The sequence below is a fragment of the Nicotiana sylvestris genome, chromosome 6, assembly GCF_000393655.2.
Source record: "Nicotiana sylvestris chromosome 6, ASM39365v2, whole genome shotgun sequence".
Classification (NCBI taxonomy): Eukaryota; Viridiplantae; Streptophyta; class Magnoliopsida; order Solanales; family Solanaceae; genus Nicotiana; species Nicotiana sylvestris.
Window position 1 is genome coordinate 125565041 of NC_091062.1, and position 17949 is coordinate 125582989.

Consider the following 17949-nt stretch of genomic DNA (forward strand, 5'->3'; position numbering starts at 1 on the left):
GAAAGAAGAGGAAAAAACTTTACTATTTTTCAATGGAAAAGACGTAACTCATGAAAGAACAAAAGAAGAGGAAATAAAAGAGTATTTATAAGACGTGACTTTTGGTTTTTTTAAATTAGCACATAAAAAAAAATATATGAGGAAAAAGGTAAAAAAAAGGAAAAAAAGATAAATAGAATGATTGGCCAAAAAAAGGTGCCAACAACTTTATATATATATATATATATATAGAAGTTTCAATTAGTGATCTTTCCCATATGCTTGTTGGATTATAAAAACGCTTAGCTCACCAACATGAATGTGTTAATCATTTAAGTAATTTGTTTTCTTCTTGTTCAAATCATATTAATTCTGATCCAGCACCAACCTAAACACACTGCCATTTCTGATGAGTGAAAGTGCATTTAATGTCATCTAGGTTTGATCTGAAAAGCTATCTGAAGGGACCGTTGACTTTGGATTCAGCGTAGCCTTAAGTGATTGAATCATTGTTGGGTTTTTGGGAATTCTGGTGTTATGGAGGCGTATAAGAGATGGATTAGGAGGAATAAAGATTTCGTGCGTCAATTCGATTCTCTTGCCAATGTAAGCCCATCTTAGTTATCAATTTTTTTTTTCTGTAAATATTTTGATCATCTTTGCAATTAAAAAGCTTTTGAATGCCTTCTGCTTGTTTAGGAGTGTAAAAAGTTACTCTAGTTTTGACTGGCAACAAGAGTGATAATTGGACTTAATTTTGATATGGTGGATGAATGTAGTGACGATTAATTCTGCATGTTCAAAGTTGTTCTTAACTTCAACATTGAGATTCCATAACCTGCTAACTAAATGGGATCTTTTCCCTCTCAAAGTTTGTACCTTTCATTGGTTTGTGCTTTTCTGAGCTTAGCCAAAAAGGATAACACATTTCTCAGCAGTCTGGGTTTCTGTTGAAATAGCAGGCAGTCAAGAGAGAGTTAGTTTGAAATGGATGCTTAGAGTGTTTCATTATGTTGGTTTTCAAATTCTGGTGAATGGGATATAATGTTTGTGGCTGGCTGTAAACAGTGGCTCCAAGGGGTGTCAACTGACACGGCAAAGCCGGAAAAATACACTATGTAGATAGCTAAAAAAATATTTTTTAAATGTACATATACTATGTATTGAATCCCCTTGACTTATTCGTATATTTATTTCTTTATATTTTGACACCTCTTAGTGGAAATTATGGCTTCGCTACTGGCTGTAAATACACTATAACATAACTTGTATCATTTATGGTTGAAGCTGTAATTGATTATGAAAAAATTGGTGGCTGCATTGTCGGAAAATCTCATCTGAACAACTAATACATAGTGTGTCAATCACCACAAATTTTTTAGTTTTTCATGAATCAGCACAAATTTCAACTTTTGGCACCCTGCACGGTGCAGGATAATGGGGTACTTGAATATTAATCGCAATTCATTTGCGCTGTAGCTCTTATAAATATGAATCACAACTTAATGAGACATGGAGAGAGAGAGGAATGGCCGTACAAGCACAGAACAATCTTCCCAGTGTGCTTGCAATGCCTGCTTCATCCTTTTTTTTTTCCTTGTTACTCTAAGGAGTTCCTTGTTTGCTCAAGGCAGACATTTGCCAATGATATTGTCCTCATGCCACTACTTTTGCATTCAAACTTGGATGGAAGGCGACACTGCTTCAGATATTACGTTGAAAAATTAAATTGTCGATGGATTTTCCATTTTTGGTTATATCCTATCATTTTTAAAAATTATTTATATTACTTGTTCCTTCAAATACTGGACCTACTGGCTGTTGCATGCATAGCTTCCCTCATATTTGACCGAGATAAAATATGGTTATCAACAAGATGAGTATATTTTAATAACTGTTTCCTCTTCTTGTTCAGAATTTTACATGGTTCCTCCCAGATGAGTTTGCTGAATCAGAAATCGGGCCAGAAGCAGGTTTTGTGAAATTTTGGTAACAGTCATCGTTTTGCTGCTTTTAGAACAGTCAGAATATCTTTCTAAACTCATTACTTCTATGTTGAATTTAGGATCACCCTTTTCCATGTTGGTTTCATTATGTCAAAAATTGCTAGTTTAAGAACGAAGTAATGTCTTTATTACAAAGTTTTCCTTGCTTAATATCTTATTTTCCTTTGGGGTATACCTAATGAGAAAAATGAATAAGGATTTACTTGAAAGGAAAAAGGGACTTTCATTTAGCAATTTTACTTTGCTACCTATGTTTTTTATCCTGAACTGTGTTCTTTGCAGTATCATCCACCGTAGGAATGATTACTACCATAAATGAATACATAATAGAGACAAGTCCAACCGAGGTGCATACAAGATGTGCCGAGTCTTCTTTTATTCCTTTATCATTGTGCCTTACTTTGCTGAAAGACTTGGAAACAACGATTGAGGTTGTGGCCGAGCAACTTTATGGTGAAAAGAACAAATGGATTTTGATTGCTGTTACTGAGGCTGTCAAGTAAGTGTCCCAGCTAACTTATTCATACTCTCCAACAAATTCATTTGGTATTTTATGACTAAATATTTGCTCTATTATTTCGTGTTTTCAGGGCTTGTATTAGGCTGGCTATCTTCAGGAAGTCTGGGTACAAAATGCTTTTGCAAGGAGGGGAGACTGAAATCGCAGAAAATGATTCTGATTCTTTAAGTCCCCAAGAAACGAAGAGGCGGCTTGATAAGCCTAGAGGGAATGGAGAGTCTGGTATCTCAAATGGGCAGAACCCTGGGAATCTTCAAGGCAGGGCAATATCCGCTTTGAGCGGCTTTGGCAAGAATGCTATAATGCAGCACCCTCAGGCAATAATGGAACCTCCAAGTAATCGTTGTTAGCTCTGAGCTACATTCAGGTGATTTGATTGTATTTCTCACTTGTCTGTTATTAATATTTTTTCAAATCTCTTTATAGGTAAACTAGTTGAGAAGCCTAGTCTACGGACTTTCTTATCTGAGAAAGGTATTCCTGGAGGCTTCTTTGTGACGGGGGAGATTTTGTTCATCATAAGGCCTCTTATTTATGTACTATTGATGAGGAAGTATGGGACACGGTCGTGGTTTCCCTGGTGCGCGTCACTGGCTGTGGACCTAATTGGAAATTGCATTCTCTCAGTTACATTGATGTCTCAACATAGCGGGAAAAGCCAGCAGCTTCCATTTTCTGACTCTGAGAAAGATGAGGTTAGGATACTTCAGAATTTCAACAATCTCTTTTTCTCCTCTTATGGAATCCAAGTTCACTTGTGCTGACTCTAGATTTCGTCTCTGGCCATACCCTTCTCACGTATAAGCTAACATGGCAGTTGATGCCTCCTTGAATTAACAGCATTTGTTCTTTAATGTATTCTCATTTTTTTCCTGGTTGGATCTTATTCTGTACTTTGGTTGTGTCCCTTGAATGTAGTTCCTTCTTGAACTGGACTGTGCCTTATTTCTGTCTTAATTATATCAGTGTCTTGTATGTCTCCTCTGGCTTCTTTAATACACTCCACCCCAGCGCATACTTTTTTTTTTTTGCATGGAATCCAGTAATTTACCAACTATGGTAATGAATCCTGTTAAATTCTTTTCTATTTGCTGAATAAAATGATTTTGTTAAACATCCTATGCAGTTAAAAAGGCGAAGAATGTTATGGGCATTGTACCTCATGCGAGATCCACTTTTTACCAAGTATACCAGGTAATTGTGTTCTTTGTTATTGCATATGCTTCATATAGTTATGGTATTGCTAAAGTAGAATGATGCTAATGCCGTCAGTTATTATTGTAGGCAAAGACTTGAAAGCACTCAAAGGCTAGTGCAACCTGTTCCCATTCTTGGATTTGTTGCAGGTATGTTTGAAGATATTCGCGGAGTTCAGTTTTTGCCATCTATTTTCACTATATTTTGACAATGTCTGATCTTGAAATGCAGAGAAATTAATTGAAATTCTTATTGGAGTCCAGACGCGGTACACATACATATCTGGTTCATAACAGGGGAAGCTATGAGGAAACTTGTGTAATTTGTAGCCTCTACATTAATATTTGCAATCTCTGTCTTTATTCCTTTTCTTGGGGTTTTGATATTGAGGCGTAGTTGATTGATTTTTTTTTTTTTCACTTAGGGAAGGTTTTGGAGGACTTTTACTATACATCTGTGTTGTCTTGGTGGGCTTCTGTCTATTTCAATTTTCATCCCCACCCCACCCCACCTGACTCAATGTATGTTCCAAAATATTTAAAGTATATTAAACCTTTATCAAAAGTTATTAGAGAAATCAATAGTTCAACTACTGCATCTAAGCGGTGAATGTAAAGATCAGAACTTCCTAATAGTGAAGCTTGATCTAAATGCTTGAACTGAAATACTCACATAATTGGGACAGTACTCTTTTTAAGAGGTCAGGCCAATAAAGATAGATTCTAAAAGGTAACATGTATGATGTATTGGAGTTCAAATACAGTGGAAACCCAATATACTAATCATTTAGGACATGAGAAACTAGCAGTGGGATTTCGTAGAAAGCTTCTGGGGAAATTTGAGAATTTTTTTCTTTTTCCTTCCTTTTTTTGGTTAAAGAAACACATAAATATTGCTTTTATATCAAATCAAAACATCTAGAAAACCAATGTTTTAAAAGGTGGGGACGTGAGGCGAGGCGTTTTACCTCTGATGAGGCGAGGCGTAAGCCCTGAGACATGGGGCGTAAATCCCACGGATCATTAAATTTTACTAATTTCAAGAATTTTAAGATAGTATAAAATAAAAAATAATTATAAAAATTACATTAAAATCACAAAATTATAACAAATACTCTCTTTAAAATGTTTATAAATTATAATTCAACTATGAATAATACGAAAAGTATGACAAATATCATAATATGCAAATTAGCTACAACGTCATTACAACTCAAACATCAAAAGTAATGTATTAGATACGAAATCTTATATGCATCTCTTAAGGAGTAATGAATCTTGAAAGAATTTCGATAATATAATTTGATATTTTTCTTAAAATACTACTTTTATTTAATATGCTTTATATTTGAAAGAGAGTTTATATAAAAACATAATTCACAATTTAATTTAAATATGATTCTCTAGCATCGTTTATTTTTAAGTTTCAACAATTAATAAAGTGACACATAAGTCACCATACAATACCATGATAACTAATTACTTGTAAATAGTTACTAGCTAATACTAAGCTATTAAATTAATAAGTTTTGTATCTCGTAAACGTGGAAAAACTAATATTTAGAAAAATAATTATAAAAAAAATTATGGACTATTATATAGTAAAGACATAACAAAAGTTAATAAATAAATACTTTTTAAATGAAAGATTTATTTAAAATTAAATATCATAGCAGTCTTAGTGGATAACGTGCAATAATTTTTATTTCAATTATGACATAAAATACTCTCAACTCAATGATATATGATTAACAAAAAAATAATTTTGAATAGTCAACGATTTATTAAGAAAATTTGAGGATTTATAAGGTTAGTTACACACAATTGCATAAAGTTCTATTAGGCGAGCCTAGTACACTAAGCATTGGGTGTGCCCGGGGCGTAAGCCCCGATGGCTGAGGCGTAAGTATTACAGAACTAAGCCCCACACATAAGCCGAGGGACATTTTACGAGTGCTCCGCCCCGGGGCAAGCCCCAGACAAATTCAAATTCTGCCTTTTAAAACAGAGTAGAAAACACAAACACAATCAAAATGTATTTATTGTTTCGAATCAAACAAAACCAAATCATAAATTCAAAATAGCCTTCCTCTTAAAAATATTCACAATAGCAGGCTTAGCTTTGGAATATTACCTTTTCGACATTCTTTTTATCATAGTGCGTTTTCCCGTAAGAGATTACTCACGCCTTTTTTTTTTTAAAGATTAAGACGTCTAAATCTGAATACACGTTTTAATATCAAGATGTGTATTAAGATTAAGACATCTGAATCTAAATAAATATTTGAATATTAAGATGTGTATTAAGATCTGAAAATTAAATGATTAAGACTGTTTGATTTTTAACAATTAAATGTATAAAATTTATCTTTATTTGAAAATTAATAAACATAAAATTCAAATGAAATACTAGTTAATCAAATATTCTATCAATAAAATATATATTTTTTTAAAATATGATAGTTGTTGGTGGTGATGACTAACGGGTGAATGCCAACCAGAGGCGGTGGTTAGTGATAGCTTTGGTTGATGATGGCGGTTCAAGGTAGTAGTAGCTAGTGGTGGCGATTATGATTGAGGATGGTGGTAGTTAGTAGTGATAGTTAATAATGGCGGGTAGTAATGGTAATTGTGATTGAGTAAGTTGGTGGTGGGTGGTGGTAAGTTATAATGATGGGCAGTACCGACTGTGATTATTGATGGTGATGGGGGGGTTAGTTGTGGTGGTTAAGGTGGATAAGTGTTGATTGTGGTTGAGAATGAAGGTGGTGGGAGTGGTGGGGATAGTGGGTGGTGATAGTCGATAAATGGTGGCGGCAGTTAATAATGAATATGGATGATATCATCTTAATGAAATTAAGTCTCTGTTATAAATTTTAATCATACAGACCTATTCAGACCCATTAATAGCATGTTTGGTCAAACTTCTAAAATCAACTTATTTTGAGAAGTGTTTTTCTCAAAAATACTTTTAAAAAAAATATTTTTGGTGAGAAACAGTTTGTGTTTGAGTAATTATTTGAAAAGCACTTTTGAGAAGTAATTAGTGTTTGGCCAAGCTTTTGAAAACTGCTTTTAAGTGTATTTTTTTCAAAAGTGCTTCTCAGAAAAGTGCTTTTGGAGATAAGCTACTTTTTTCTGCTTCTCCTAAAGTACTTTTTTCATTTCAAAAGCTTGGCCAAACACCTCAATTTTTGGCCAAAAGCACTTTTGGCCCAAAAAAAACTTGGCCAAAAAGGCTATAAGTGGTTGTGAAGTATAAATAAAAAAAAACACTTAATAATTAAGATCTGAATAATTAAGATTCAAACTTTAAAAACAAACACTTAATGTCTGAGATCTGAATGATTAAGATTCAAACCTCTATCTATACTATATTAAAAGCACGAAGGCTCTAAGCAAAATGTCGTTCGCCTTTTTACCCTTTAAAAACTGATTTAATACTGGACAAAATAGCCATTTAATTATTTTTCTAATATTTAGGATTTAAAATCAATTAAAATTTTGTTTTACATATCTTTCCTTATTAAAATTATGTAAGAAATCTTGTTTAAGACTTTAAAATTAATTAAAAATTACCTTATATAAATCTTTTTCTTATTTAATGTTTTTTTCCTTTAATTTGATCCTTTCATGTGTTCAAGTTTTCAAACGGAATAATTACGAGAGCTCTATTTTAAAGCCTCTATCTTTTATTAATTTTATATATATAACCTTTCTTAAACTCATTTTATATAGAAATAAGTTTAAATTAAATATATTAACCATAATCATGCATAACTAATAAGAACCCACTTTCCTCTGAATACCTATAAATTTGAATAATTAAAGCTAATATAAATCTTTCCTTATTTAAATTATTTCATAAATCATAAAATCTAAGAAATTAAAAATTAAATAAAATATTGCATTATATAAACTCTTTCTTTATTAAACTCTATAACATAATTCTAATTCATTTTATAATACTTTTCCTATAAAGGATTTTGAAAGGTGAGTGTGAATGCAACATTTAATTGCACCTGTAAGTTTCCCTCACTATTTAACCATGAATCATTATTTTACACAACATATGTAAGAATAATTAGTATGAATCCGCTAGAAACAATATTTCAATTTCATATTTGGAGGAAGTAATGTTTTTCTATATTATTTTTTCTCGTGTAATATGCGAGCTTCAAGTTATTTGAACTTAGATAAAATTAGTACAAAAATCACCAATAATGTGTCCAGCAATCGCACTAATCCATCATGTAAATTAATAAACCAAGAATATTCAAGCATATTTGATCATACGAATAAAAATTAAATTATATATATATATATATATATGTCACACCTCTTTTTTCCGTACCCGAGAGGGTACAAGGGAATTTTTTCCAATTAAAGGACAATCGAAACGGGATTGGTTTGTTTATTTCAGAGTCGCCACTTGGGAGTTTTAGGGTGTCCCAAGTCACCAATTTTAATCCCGAATCGAGGAAAAGAATGACTCCATATTACAGTCTGCGTACCAGAAATCCGGATAAGGAATTCTGTTAACCCGGGAGAAGGTGTTAGGCATTCCCGAATTCCGTGGTTCTAGCACGGTCGCTCAACTGTTATATTCGGCTTGATTATCTGATTTTATACAAATATGAACTTATGTGCAAATTTTAACTTTTTACCGCTTTCATAATTGTTATTATTATTTTCTACAAGGAATTGCAACGTTGTGAAAATATATCCCGAACCGCGTTACAATCAATGTACCCGTGGTCGTCGACACATTTTGACTCTATTGAGATTTGGATTTGGGTCACATCAATGTGCACCCGTGTTTAAGAAGGTTAAATTATTAAAGGTGCGCCTAAAGCAACTAGCGTATTGTTATTTTGGGAAGGCCGTAAAATTCGCTAAACGGCCTGTCCCGAATTCTAAGTATTTTAATATATACATTTAGAGGGCCCCGCAGCTTGTGCATTTTTGTTTGTCGAGGCTCGTCTCATTTTTATTTAAAAGGATAAACCTACAGTGACTATATTTTCCTATTAAGTTCGTCTCTAAAATAAAAGAAAATCTCTTAATTAATTACATGCTAAAAACGTAACTTATTAATTATTAGTTTACGGCTAATGCGAATGGAAAATTGCGACCGAGTTTGTACAAAGAAAAACTGCTTTCATTCTATATTCTATTATTCAATAATACTAAAACGTGAGATTGACACACCATAATATCAAAACAGATTAACTATTCTTTGATTAATTTAAACTAACATTATTAGATGAAGAAGTTATACATATGTGACATCGTTACTAATTTAATCAATCAACTACATTTTTATACAAAGAAAAGAAAATTATATTCAACCACAAATCTAAACAGGAGGAATTCAACAGGAACAAAGCCTGATTAATATTTCATTTTTGCTTCAAGCCGAGATTGTACAAATGTGTACCTGGAAACAGCAGTACAAGAACAAAAGAAGGAGAAGTCAGCAGCAGTAATAACACAGCAACAGCAGATTCAGCAACACCGCAAACCAGTACAGTAGGAATAGCAGAAAACCCAGGAGACTATAAACGACTCCAAGTATAGAGAAGAAGTAAAAGGCAGGAAGGTTCTGACTATTTCAGATCTTAAGCGAGGCAATGAAGCAGTAACTATTCTTTTTCAACTTCAAAACTCTCCAAAATGAATTCTGCCCCTGTATATTCAGTGTATCCAGAATGTATATCGGGTGTATACTTCTCACTCCGCCCCCTCTTTTTTTCTTCTCTCTATCTAGTTTTTCCTCTTTTTTTCCACCCCTTCTTCCTAAATTTTTTCTTCTATTTATAGCAGAATTTTCGAAATTTTCAGATTTGTTTTTTATTATTTTATTATTTTTTTAATTAAAAGAAATCCCACTTACAAATTGCTTTTATTTTTTTAGAAAAAGAAATCCCACCTTTATTTACTTTTATTTTTAAAATTCCAACTTTAATTACTTTATCTTATTTAAAATCCCACTTTTTATTTTTTTAAAAGAGAATCTCACTTTATTTAACTTTTCTTTAAAAAACAAACCACTATCTTTTCTTTTTCTTTCAAAAATGCTACTTTCAATTACTTTAAATTTTTTAAATTTTCAGATACCTTTATATTTATTTTTTAATTCCAACCTTCTTTTACTTTTAAATTTTTTAAAAATTCCACAAAACTTTTTATTTTTTTTAATTTTCTACATTCTTTTACTTTTTTTAAAAAAAAGAAGAGAATTTCACCTATTTTTACTTTTATATTTTTTTATTCAATACTTCCCTTTTTCTTATTTATATTTTTTTTAAAACATTCCCGAAATTATTATATATGTTTTTTTAAAAAAAATAAAAAATAAAAATAAAAAAAATAAAATAAAATATTTTCGGATTTTTTTTATATATAAAAAAAAACAAAAAATAAAACTATTAATAGTGATAATTCACCTTTTATTTTTTATTTTTTTGGTTTTGTTTTGTGTTGGACAAAAATGAAGAAAGGGTGTTGGGTTAATGGAGCGGACCGGGTCGACCCGGTTTGAAGTGGACCGGGTCATGGGGAAAGTTGGGCAATTATTTGGGCCTGTGGTTTGAAATTGAAGAAGTGGCCCAATCCGATTTTTCTTTGTATTTTTGTTCTCTTTTCTTCTTTTATTTTTCTAAAACTAAATTATAAAAGTACTTAAATTATTATTAAGAACTAAATTAAGTTATAAAAGCGCAAATTAACTTCCAATAACAATTAACGCACAATTAAGTAATAATTAAGCATAAAATTGTTCATTTGGACATTAAATGCTAAAAATGCAAAAGATGCCTATTTTTGTAATTTTTAATTTTTGTAAACAAATTTAATTACTAACAATTGTAGAATTAAATCCTACATGCAAAATGCGACATATTTTGTATTTTTTATTAATTTAACAAATAAACATGCATAGACAAACATACAAATAGTTACACAAAATATCACAAAAATTGCACACCAAGAAAAATTATTTTATTTTTGAATTTTTTGGGAGTAATTCTCATATAGGGCAAAAATCACGTGCTTACAGCTGCCCCTCTTTGCCCGAAGACACGAAGGGTTTTCGTGCAAAGATAAAGCGAGCGATTTTTGCCCATCCGAGTACTCCGTGTGAAGCATTTTTTTTTTTTTATTTTTTTTGAAAAAGATTTGACCGAACCTTTGCTTCAAAGGTTTCCTACATATCCTGGGCTAAACAGGAATCAGGTCAATGTAGTTCGGGAAGTTTTTTGTAGCTGGGACTACCGTGGGACTGCGATGTTACTGTTGTTGCATGCTGTTATCACTGCTTACCGATCTCCTTGTTACACCGTGCTTAAAAGAAAACAAGAAGCTAGGCTAGACTAAAATTTGTTCTTGTTGCCTTGCTTTCTTGTCGGCTTGTGTTTCCTTCGGTGCTTTTCTTCCTTGAATTTTGGAATGATACTGGCCCTTTGCTTTTCTGAATACCAGTTTTCATCATTTTGCTCGGTCCGCTGGGGACATGGCTTTCTTCATCAAGCTTTTCGGCGGTTCCTCTGGTGGGTACGGCTTTCTTCATCAGACTTGTTATGCTGGGCATGATTTAATGTTCACCAGCTGCTTCTTTCAAGACGCGTCCTTTCTTCCTTTTGACTCATGCGCCTGAATTTGTGCTGGGACATCTTGTTGCAACCTTCTGTTTCCCGGTGCTGGGGATTTTTATTGTTTCCTGCTGGGGATTCTTGTTGTAACCCTCTATTTTATTGTTTTCTGACTTGATCTTGAAATGTATGCCTCTATTATATGGGCGGGCTCCCAACTTCAACGCTTGTAATGAAAAAGACTGAATGTATTCCCGCATTATACTGGTGGGCGACCTAGAACATGAATGTATTCCCGCATTTTACTGGTGGGCGACCTAGAACAGAATGTATTCCCGCATTTTACTGGTGGGCGACCTAGAACAGAATGAATTCCCGCATTTTACTGGTGGGCGACCTAGAACAGAATGAAAGGACAGAAATGTATGCCTCTGTTATATGGGCGGGCTCCCAACTTCAATACTAACTTAGGAGGAAATGCCTCTCCTATGGGTAAAACTAAACTTAGGAGGAAATATCTCTCCTATGGATAAAATAAACTTTAGGAGGAAATGCATCTCCTGTGGGTAAAACTAAACTTTAGGAGGAAATGTGTCTCCTATGGGTAAAACTAAACTTAGGAGGAAATGCGTCTCCTATGGGTAAAAGTAAACTTAGGAGGAAATGCATCTCCTATGGGTAAAATGAACTTAGGAGGAAATGCGTCTCCTATTGGTAAAGGCGTGGAATGTATTCCCTTGTTATATAGGTGGGCGCCTAAAATATGAAATGGACAGACAAAAAGTATTCCTCTCGTTATACAGGTGGGCGCCTGGCTTCAACAACAATTTAGAAAATAAAATCCTATTCGAGGGCGGATGAACCCAAAATATCCTATTCGAGGGCGGATGAACCCAAAATATCCTATTCGAGGGCGGATGAACCCAAAATATCCTATTCGAGGGCGGATGAACCCAAAATATCCTATTCGAGGGCGGATGAACCCAAAATATCCTATTCGAGGGCGGATGAACCCAAAATATCCTATTCGAGGGCGGATGAACCCAAAATATCCTATTCGAGGGCGGAAGAACCCAAAATATCCTATTCGAGGGCGGATGAACCCAAAATATCCTATTCGAGGGCGGATGAACCCAAAATATCCTATTCGAGGGCGGATGAACCCAAAATATCCTATTCGAGGGCGGATGAACCCAAAATATCCTATTCGAGGGCGGATGAACCCAAAATATCCTATTCGAGGGCGGATGAACCCATCTTCAAAAACTTGGAATTGTCTTACCTCCGACTGTCTTTCTTAGAATCGTGTTGTCTTGCTATCTCTTAAAACTTGAATTGATTTCCTCGTTCCTTCGAGAAAATTTTCGACAAATGGCAGAAAATTTTTTGCCCCAGTGTTGGTGCTTTTCCTTGTGGCATGTTTTTTCGCCATTAACAAGATTTCCTTTTCCTGCTTCAAATCAAAGAAAATTTGTTAGTTTTAACACATGGTGAGTGGTCGTGCCACTCCTGCTGGGGATGGTTTTTCCCTTTCCCTCTTCCCCGCTCTGTGCTTCATTACGCTATCAAAACTTGCTGGGGATGAATTTTCCTTTTCTTCCTTCCCCACTCTGTGTTTGCGACCAACTTCTTTTCACTTTATCGCCTTATCTTTGGCCTATTGTATTCGCCTTTTGCTTTGCATCATTTTGGCAACTGGTAGTAAACTCTGAAAATCCTTTTCAAAAACAAACTGTTGGGGAGGTAAAATCTTTAAACCAAGAAATGAAAAAGTGAAGAATTTCAAAAATAGAAAAAGAAGAAGTCTTTCTGAACAAAATGTTGGGGAAAAGGAAAGAAAAGAACTTATCTGAATGATATAACTGATCCCAACGATCATGTCACGCATTCCGGATTAATCAACCCAATCTATTTGTATCAATCAACCCTTCGGACGGCCTCATGTTGTTGGGGATAAACAGGCACTCAACTCTTTGCCAAATGTGGATCCTTCCCGCCAATCTTGTCTTGTCACCTCATAGTGCCCTTCGAGGGGTTTTCACTAATAAGACTCTCTCATTTCTCTCAACTCCCGTCGCCTTATGGTGCCTGTGAAGGTTTTCACCGATAAGACTCTCTCATTTTATTTTATTTTTCAGCTGGGGATTGGAGTGCTGCCGATATGACTCTCTCTGTTGGGGGGATTCTTTCGGCTATCAATTCATTTCCAGCTTATGATCTTCTTCTTTGCTGGGGATCAGAGTGTTATTCCCGACTTCCATTTGCATTGACTTAGCACTTCTCAGTTACTGATCGGGAGGTCTTTTTTGGACATCAATAGGGGTTTTTGTGTATGGCTGAAAGGAGAAAGGGTATCCAAAGTTCAAAAATAATTTTTAGGGGTAAGATAGTACAACTCTTGGAATCAAACTTTCTTGCCAAAATTACAAGCGCCAACTTCTGCCCCAGTTTTTCTTGCTTGGGGATTTTTATTTTGTCACACTATGTTATCTTATGCACACTATGTTACACTATGACCGAGCCGTGAGGCGCCTACGTATCCTCTTCGAGGAATCAGGTCAAACGTAGTTCCCAATTCCTTTGTTTTTTTTTGTGTGACTTTTCTTTTGTTCTTATTATCATTACTTTTTTTTCTTTCATTTTCATTACTGATTCCAAAAGAGGGGTATGAAAGAATAAATAAGGCTCAAAAGGGAAAGCAAAGGTTAAAGTGTTTGACTAGAAAAAAGAATTGCCTCCGTCATTTCATTCTCTGATAAATGCTAAATACAAACAAACAACAATTACAATCATACATAATATCTCTTAACTGCGTCAGAATTGATAGCCATGTCGACGCATTTCCCTTAGATATTTGTTGATCACAAAGCATCATTGGGCTTGCTCTGTTTAGATTGCAATAATCAACATACACCCGGATTTTCCATCTCCTTTTTTTTTTACACTGGCACCACATTAGCCAACCAATCAGGATATCGAACGACCCGAATAACCTTAGCGTTCAGCTGTTTGGTTACTTCTTCCTTAATCTTCACACTTATGTCGGTTTTGGACTTCCTCAATTTTGCTTGACGGGGTGAAATGCTGGGTCAGTGGGCAATTTTTGAACCACTAAATTGGTGCTTCAACCCGGCCTGTCGTCGTATGACCATGCAAAATGTTTTGAATTCAGTAAGTGCTTTGATTAGTTCTTCCCTGATGTTTGGTTCCATATGGACGCTTATCTTAGCTTCCCTGATGTCATCCGCATCCCCTAGATTGACAGCTTCCGTGTCAGTTGGGCTCTTTTTTCAAATTGGCTCAACTCTCTGTTAATTTCTTCGAAGGCTTCATCCTTATCGTATTCCGACTTATCATCACAATCTTGTACTATAAGTTCGAAATCAAATTGATTTTTTAGACTAGGTTGAAGATCCGTCGTGCATGCCATGTCATTAGAACCAGTATAAAGAGAACTGTTCAGAAGAGAAAAATAAGAAGAAAAATTAAAACAAAATAAGGAATGAGAAAAAAAACTTTCACTTTATTAAAATACGGGATAGCAAGGTTTCACACTTTGGCGAGCACAAGAAAAATCTGGATTACAACCTTGGAATAATCCAGACAACAAAAAAGAAAATCAGAGCCCACTACCAAGACTCCCTTCGTATAGGAAGAGGAGTAGTCGTTCAATTGTTGATTTTTGCTTTCAACCCCACAAACTGCACATCTGCCTCGTTGGACCCTTTTCCAACACCATAACTGGCTTGTCATCCACCTTTTCCAACTATACCACCGCTTTTCCACTGGTTAACATTTCTTTTGAACCGACACGGATCATCATCACTGTTTGTGAGGGTTTCTTTAGCTCCCCTCCTTCGTGCACTAGCTCAATCATGTGGGTTTCAAGGTGTGCCGGCAACGGGTTCTGATTGATGTTGGGCGCCTCTTGTGTCTGAACCTCAATCTTGTTGGTGTCAATAAGATTTTGTACTGCATGTTTCAACTTCCAACACTTCTCGGTATCATGTCCGGGAGCCCCCGAACAATACTCACAGCTTACCGAGTGGTCCATATTTTTGGGAAGGGGATTTGGCAATCTGGGCTCAACACGACTCAACAAGCCTAACTGCCTTAATTTGTGGAACACGGCAGTATAGGTTTCTCCCAACTCAGTGAATGTTCTTTGTATTCTTTCATTTCTGAAAGCCTGATTTCCCTGGAAACCTGCCCCTTGAGGGTTCATGTAAGCTCTTGGCGGTGGATAGGTGTTTTGCGATGGTGTATGTGTGTTATGGGGAGTCGGCGCGCACCGTTGCGGGCGAACCGAAGGCTGAGTGTATGTTTGGGCTTGGTGCACAGAGAAGTGTGGTTCTTGAGGTGGATAGTAGTATTGTGGTGGGCTGTATGGGTAGTTTGGCCTGTGGGGTCTGGGTTGGTTGTAGTATGGTTTACCAGACCTGGACCAACTGCTTGCCTCAATCGTGGCAATTTCTTCTTTCTTCTTTCTTCCCAGCGCACCTCCCGTGCCGCTCTGAATAGCCTGGGTTGTTGCCTTGAGTGCTGAGTAATTCAGGATTTTGTCAGACCTCAGACCCTCCTCTATCATGACCCCTATCTTTACTACTTCATTGAAGGATTTCCCAACCGTCGTCACCAAGTGACCAAAGTAAGTTGGATCCAGTGTCTGCAAGAAGTAGTCCACCATTTCTCCCTCTCTCATGGGAGGATCAACTCTGGCTGCTTGCTCTCTCCAGCGGAACCCGAACTCGCGAAAACTTTCCCCGGGCTTCTTCCCGGTCCTCAACAATGTGAGACGGTCAGGGACTATCTCGAGATTGTATTGGAAATGACCTGCGAAAGCCTGCGCCAGATCATCCCAAGTGTACCATCTGCTGGAATCCTGCCTGGTATACCATTCGAGTGCCGATCCGCTCAGACTTTGGCCAAAATAGGCTATCAGCAGTTCATCTTTACCGCCCGCCCCTCTCATTTTGCTATAGAAACCCCACAAATGTGCCATGGGGTCACCGTGCCCTTCATATAAATCAAACTTAGGCATCTTGAACCCAGCCGGGAGTTGGACGTCCGGGAAAGGGCATAGATCTTTGTAGGCCACACTGACCTGGTTGCCCAATCCGTGCAGGTTCCTGAAGGACTGCTCCAGGCTTTTGAACTTCCTCAATACCTCCTCTTGTTCTGGGACTTTAACCGGTTTTTCAATCTCTGCTGGTACCTCCAAGTGTGGATTGTAGGCATGTGGTTCGGGGGCATGGATTGTGGGCTCAGGGGGATAGTATTGCGTATCGTGAGCCTGAAACAATGGCTCGTTGGAGGATCTTTGCAACGTGGCTGGCGGAGGTGCCCCGACGACGGGGACGATTGGCGGAGGAGGGTTTTGTTTGGGTGGTGGAGCTTAGGGATTATAGGAAGTATCCCCTTGGTAGTATTGGGCAACGGGGAAGCTCGTTGAAGGGTCGGGTAAAGGGTATTTCGGTGTGTGTCCCGGTGGGGAAGTAGGAGTGACGAGTGGTTCGGGCCCCTTTTGCGCCTTAGCCATGGCTAGCTGCATTTCATGCATTTCCAATCTCATTTTTTCTATATTGGCCATCGCCTCCTTCAGCATCTGATGTGCCGCCCCTTCCGACTCAACACTATTTTCTGAGCCAGTCATGCTTTCTGGTATAATCCCTTTTGATCTTGTTTGATAATGGTATGGTGCCAGTACGCTTTAACAACTAACTGTTTGGATTTGGACAAACAACAAACTTGTTAGCGTTAAAGTTTTAACAGATATTGCAATCGCATGTTGGGGAACGCAATTTTCTTAGGCAGTTGACCATTTCTAACATGTTTTTTTCTACCGCGTGCATCCTCCCGCGTGAAACCCTTCATTCCACCCTTTTTTATTTATTCTTTGTGCCTTTTTTATTTATTCACTTTCTTTTTCTTTTTTCTTTTTTTTTGTTGTGGTCGAATCTTATGGAGATTGCCTACGTATCATGCCCCCGCATGAATCAGACCTTGCGTAGTTCGGACCAATAATAGATAAACAATAATGAACATTTTTTTTCAATTTTCATATTAAAACAAACTGAGTTTCAAAGGTTTGAAGATGATCTACAAACTCGAAAATCAAACAACTCACATATTCTAATCAAAAGATTTACAAACTCAAAAACAAACGGCCAGCTTCCTTTCCCCGTTTGTCAAATGCAACCAAACGGCTATTTTTGCAAATGTTGCCCCTTCCAAATCTCACATGAATTTTGAGGCTGGGAGGATTATTTTGACACTTTACAAACTTGTCCATTCTTTTACGAAAATAACCTTTCGACAACTGAAAGATACTCTAAGGCTATTTCGGCGAGAACGGTTTAAGACGCGGCCGAAGCTGGCTCGGCTTATTATGACAAAATTCAAACGGTATTCACCTGACCGCTGACTCTTTGTTTTTTTTTCTTTTCAAAATTACGAAAAAAACTGGTGTTGCAAACACGGCCCTTCAGCGCCTCGAGGACGAAGATTTCTAAGGCTGTGTGGGTCCACTGGACAAAAAATCCTAAACATGACCCAAAAGGTGGCTGTTTATGCAAAGTCAGCCTTTCGGCGTCCCTTTAGGGAACATTCGGCTATTTATGACAAAACAGCATCACCTGACTTATTTATGACTCTTT

The 17949-nt window shown here is 36.2% G+C and overlaps 1 protein-coding gene across 3 annotated transcripts; it reads left to right on the forward strand.

Annotated features, from left to right (window-relative positions):
• Window positions 1-233: 233 nt before the first annotated feature.
• Window positions 234-4294, forward strand: LOC104218031 (peroxisome biogenesis protein 16-like). Of its 3 annotated transcripts, none has more exons than XM_009768426.2 (9): window positions 234-315; window positions 419-585; window positions 1895-1952; window positions 2268-2484; window positions 2576-2841; window positions 2932-3200; window positions 3632-3699; window positions 3790-3851; window positions 3934-4294. In XM_009768426.2, the coding sequence occupies exons 2-9, from the start codon at window positions 517-519 to the stop codon at window positions 3993-3995; spliced, it is 1071 nt and encodes a 356-aa protein (XP_009766728.1). In that variant the 5' UTR covers window positions 234-315; window positions 419-516; the 3' UTR covers window positions 3996-4294. The 3 variants fall into 3 exon arrangements, with proteins under 3 accessions (XP_009766728.1, XP_009766729.1, XP_009766730.1); XM_009768427.2 differs by having other exon boundaries at window positions 259-585; window positions 3934-4020; window positions 4127-4294; XM_009768428.2 differs by lacking the exon at window positions 234-315 and having other exon boundaries at window positions 544-585; window positions 1895-1968.
• Window positions 4295-17949: the final 13655 nt, after the last annotated feature.